Raw genomic sequence first — 4934 nt, 5'->3', positions numbered from 1 at the left:
CTAAACTACAATGATTTGATCTGAGCTTAAGACTAAACTGGAGAGAAAGTCTGATGATGGCCTTGTGGTGAAAGTCCTGGGTCTGGGGATGTTCTGTCACCGTTTGCCCTGGAGGAACAGGCACTAATGGAGCCAGAACGGCTCAAAACAGAATGTTAGTGAACTGTGTGGGGGAACTTTTCTTATTGTGCACCGACTGAGCATGTGCAGAACTACTGTTGACTTAGGGGCGTGGTTCTGGAGCGCAGCAGCACTGCTTCCTCCATCTTCACAGGAATGGAGCGCCAGCGAGGTGAAGGATGTGCATGAAGCTCCATCATCAGTGGGCAGGAGGTTTTCTGATGAGTTGTACCGGTGAGAGTCGTTTCATTCAACAGTTCTGAAGAAGAAAACAGCTTTTACCGGGTTACACTGGGCTTCATGCTGCTGGTCAGTGTTAATGTTAGCTTACCTGAACCCTTATAAAACAGTATTGTGCAGCAAAATGAAGTGAACATAGTTTATGACCAAGCTGTTGTGGCAACAATTTCCTTAATGTGTGAGTTTGTGAAGCTGTGATTATTTCCAGCCTCATTAAAAGTTCTATTGTTTCATTGTGTGTGAGTCTGGTTGCTCTAATGTTCTGCTGGAGGAGCTTCATTACTCTCCAGCCATGTCTGGATGCCTGCTCTCTGAACATTACTCTAAAGGCGTGTGACCTTTGAAGAGTGGAACTTGCAGCTCTGCTGCTGGTCTGTCGCCAGCTTAGTGTCGACAATATAGAACCGAAGTGTTTAAAGTGTGCGGTGCTGTATCGATGAATGCCAAACACCGCAGTGAGGTTCCATCCCAGACATAACTCCAGGTGAGGCTCTGAGCCCTTCATAACGTGGCCCCGCCCTCCAGGTGCCCCATGGGGCCAATCAGGAGGAGCAGTGGCTGCCCCCTGCTCCAGAGCCACTGCTGCAGTGAGTGAACCTGCTGTCTCTGAGCTGAAGCTGAGGAACACCAGCTGCCCGTCCACCTGGAACTCTGAACTCCCGCTGATGAACTGATCGACGATGGGAAGAAAGAAGATTCAAATCACCCGGATAGTAGGCGAGAGGAACCGACAGGTCAGTGAGGGCTTCTCAGTCCTCTACATCTTATAAATACATGTTTGTATATTTAGGTATACTCATTTCCAGTGAGCTCCTTTATAAAATACATCTCTGGTTTTATTTGTTTGGTTCTTCTTAAATCTTTCTACAAACACTTGAATCAAAGAAGGAATAACAGACAGATGGTGTGATGGAGCTGATGGTTTTCTACAGAAACATGAAGGAAACATGGAAACAACACACAGTCTGATGTACAATATATGTTGACAGTATCATAGAGTGGGCTCAGTGTACTGGTCTCAGTACCATGCACCACTGGCCCAGTTTAGATGGGTGTTTTTCCACTCCGATTGTAAATAATCGTATTAAAGCTCGGGTAGACGATGTTGTCCAAAAGCACTTTGTGTCATACTGAGTGAAATGTTCCTGCCCCCTGGGAGAAGTCAATACATTATGTGGACGGAAAAAGGTGCGGAAAAAATCTGACCACTGTAGGGGCCACAGGACAGTAAAAACTCCGACCAATCGTAAAAAAAACACTTACATCTGACAACAAGTCCATGCTGGAAGTGACCATGATGTACTGAAGACGGCGAGCCGATCTTCGTTGAAGAGCCGAAAAAACTCTCCGTCAGTAAGGCGTCGTAACGGGACACCGGTCCAAACGGCGATGTTAAGTGAGATATATTGCTGGAAGATTGGCTTCTTGTTTTCAAAATAAAAGCACAGATTTATCACTGAGGTTTTTTTGCATGAGAAAGGGAAAGGGGTCTTTTATTTTTGTGAAAATAACCGGAAGTGCGTTTCTCACTACGGCTGGCTTGAATTTCGCCAAATTCGTCTGAACAAAATCATAAACGGTTGGTATTCGGACAAATAAACGACACACTCAGCTCTGAACCACCACTTTGTCGCCTAATTTAAAAAAAAAAAATCTGGATAAGGTTCTAAATTTGAAGAGTTTAGCTAAAGTGAAATCAGCTTTAGCAGGTCGATTTTGGCTCAGGGAGGAGTGCAATGCATTGTGGGTTATTATGTAGTATGCTGTAAACGCTTTGCATACTGTCTGATGGACTGAGTATGCAGTATGCAGTATGGACAGTATGGGTATGGAAGTATGCAGTAGGCAGTATGCGGTTTCGAACACAGCCATTGTGAACTGAATAAAGTTTATTAAAATGTCCATCGCGTTGCATCTTGGGTAATTTCAGTGTACTGAAACTGTATACTCAACATTTCTGGCGAATGCAGTATGCATCCGGGAACTTCTCGCATACTCAGAATCGCATACTGCCAGTGGAGACGCACTGCATACTCAGTAAGTTAGTATGAGTAGTAGGTAAGCGGTTTCGAACACAGCCAAAGTGTTTTTCAACTACCATCGTGTTTTTCTGCTTGTTTTTGACTGTCCTGCTTCCTGTTTACTGCACACGTCATCACGTCATTATATACGGGGGCGCGCATGCGCAGAACAAATAATCCCCCGTTTAATCCGCTCTGCTGTCAGGTGGCGTTTATCAGGGACTCTGAGCGGATCGTCGATCGGTGTACACCACCTCGTACAGTCGGCTCCGAAATACAATCCGCTCCGAGTGAAGCGGATCCTCTCGGGCGTTTACATGATGCATTTACAATCTGCTCCACCACATAAGCGGATTATACGTGGTCCATGTAAAGGTCACGGCTTCCTAGATTGTGGTCAGAAGTCGACTGGAATGTTTCCATCATCCAAGGCACGTTAACATGGACCATGTATAATCCGCTTATCGCCGCTTACCTACCGCGTTTAATACGATTGTTTACAATCGGACTGAAAGAACATCCGTGTAAACTGGGCCATTTTGTGAAGGGGTGTTGGGTGTATTTTCCTGCCACATCCGCCATCTTGACTGCAGGAGCCACAGCTTCATGTGGATCAGAAACAGAAGATCAGAGCTGAGAAGAATCTGAAAATCCCGTGTTCAGCCCCTGAGTGAGCTGCTGGACGCTTTGGAGCATCTCTGGCCTGATGTTTATGTTCCCAGGTGACCTTCATGAAGCGGCGGTTTGGCCTCATGAAGAAGGCGTACGAGCTGAGCGTGCTGTGCGACTGTGAGATCGCCCTCATCGTCTTCGACGGCACCAACAAGCTCTTCCAGTACGCCAGCACCGACATGGACAACGTATTGCTGAAGTACACCGAGCACAACGAGCCGCACGAGAGCCGGACCAACGCCGACATCAGGGAGGTGAGTGAAGGCCCGAGAGCTGCTGTTCAGGAGCAGGCATTCAAAATCACCTTTTTCTGACCGCCATTTACCAGAAAATGCTAAAATAAGAAGACCATGAAAGGCCCAACTACAAGAGCAGTGTGACAACACACAAACACACACACACACACACACACACACACACACACACACACACACACACACGCCCAGTCTTGTATTTCTATCCTTGTGGGGACCGTCCATTGACTCCCATTCATGTCTAGCCCCTAACCCTGACCCTTACCCTAACCCTAACCCACACCACAACAAAGCCTAACCCTAAAGAAATGTTTTTGCACTTTTACTTTTTTCAGTAACAACAACATGGTCAAGAAAACACTGTTTCTCCTACTTAGGACGGGAAAAAAGGTCCCACAAGGCACGTCATTCCACGTTTTGCTATCCTTTGGCCCCGACAAGGATAGAAATACAAGAACACACACACACACACACACACACACACACACACACACACACAGACACACACACACATACATTACCTGCAGCTGTAGAGCTAGATGTGGATCCAGATGTGGAGACTTTATTATATCTCAGGTGAAGTGAATCAGGACACCTGGACCTGGTCCCAGTTGGACCTGGTCCCAGTTGGACCTGGTCCCAGTTGTACCTGGTCCCAGTTGACCTGGTCCCAGTTGGACCTGGTCCCAGTTGGACCTGGTCCCAGTTGGACCTGGTCCCTGTTGAACCTGGTCCCAGTTGGACCTGGTCCCAGTTGACCTGGTCCCAGTTGGACCTGGTCCCAATTGGACCTGGTCCCTGCTCCCTGTCGCCCTCCAGAGCTCTTTGAGTTGCCTCCTACCTGGATTAAAGGAAATATTAATTTGTTTTCTCAGTTCATTTTATTAACTGAGCATAATCTCATTTTGGTCAATAAAACTGAACTTACTGCGGACATTTCATTCAGTGTTTCTGTGCTGTCTTCATGAAGATTAAACACACTTTGCAGGTCTAGTTGAAATTTAAGTTTAATGTGAGTTGTGAGTGTAGCAGGTTGGAGTTCCTTGTCTGTGCTTTCTCTCCAGGCTGGAGTAACTCCTGCTTTACCTGAGTGGATGAGCCATGTGGTTTGAACCAGACATGATCCTGTGAAACCCTTCTGAACGATGTGGTCGGTTGAGGGTTGAATTCATCATTAATACTGACTGTAAAGAGCAACGATTTCCATCCTGAGGTCAAACCACAAACAGACACTTGTTACAGCTGTGCAGGCATGAGAGACACTTCCATTACCTGCTTTGAATACTTCTTTGTTTATTCCCACATCGTTCGTATACAGTCAGCTCCATTAAACAAATCCTGCAGAGTGAGAGGTCGCTCTTTTACATATCGGTCAGGCAGCGTGTGTCTGTAACGTGAGGAAGCAACAGCTGATGTCTGCTGTGGGTAAAGCTGCTGCTTCCTGCATCATGGAGTTCTGATCATGAGAAGCACTGTTTCCTGACAGAATCTTTGAAACACACATTTTATCATCCAGGAAAATGTCCACATCTGCCGGAAACATATATATATATATATATATATATATATATATATATATATATATATATATATATATATATATATATATATATATATATATGTATAT

At 45.7% G+C, this 4934-nt stretch overlaps 1 protein-coding gene across 1 annotated transcript in view; it reads left to right on the top strand.

Moving 5' to 3' along the window:
• Positions 1 to 1040: 1040 nt before the first annotated feature.
• Positions 1041 to 4934, top strand: part of LOC115391995 (myocyte-specific enhancer factor 2A-like) — a 4364-nt gene continuing 470 nt past the window's right edge. The window contains exons 1-2 of the mRNA XM_030096465.1: positions 1041 to 1094; positions 3104 to 3307. Of these exons, the coding sequence (XP_029952325.1) occupies positions 1041 to 1094; positions 3104 to 3307 (258 nt within the window). The remainder of the gene's footprint in view (positions 1095 to 3103; positions 3308 to 4934) is intronic.

Source organism: Salarias fasciatus, chromosome 1 (assembly GCF_902148845.1).
Source record: "Salarias fasciatus chromosome 1, fSalaFa1.1, whole genome shotgun sequence".
NCBI lineage: Eukaryota > Metazoa > Chordata > Actinopteri > Blenniiformes > Blenniidae > Salarias > Salarias fasciatus.
This window is presented reverse-complemented; position numbering and strand designations above follow the sequence as displayed.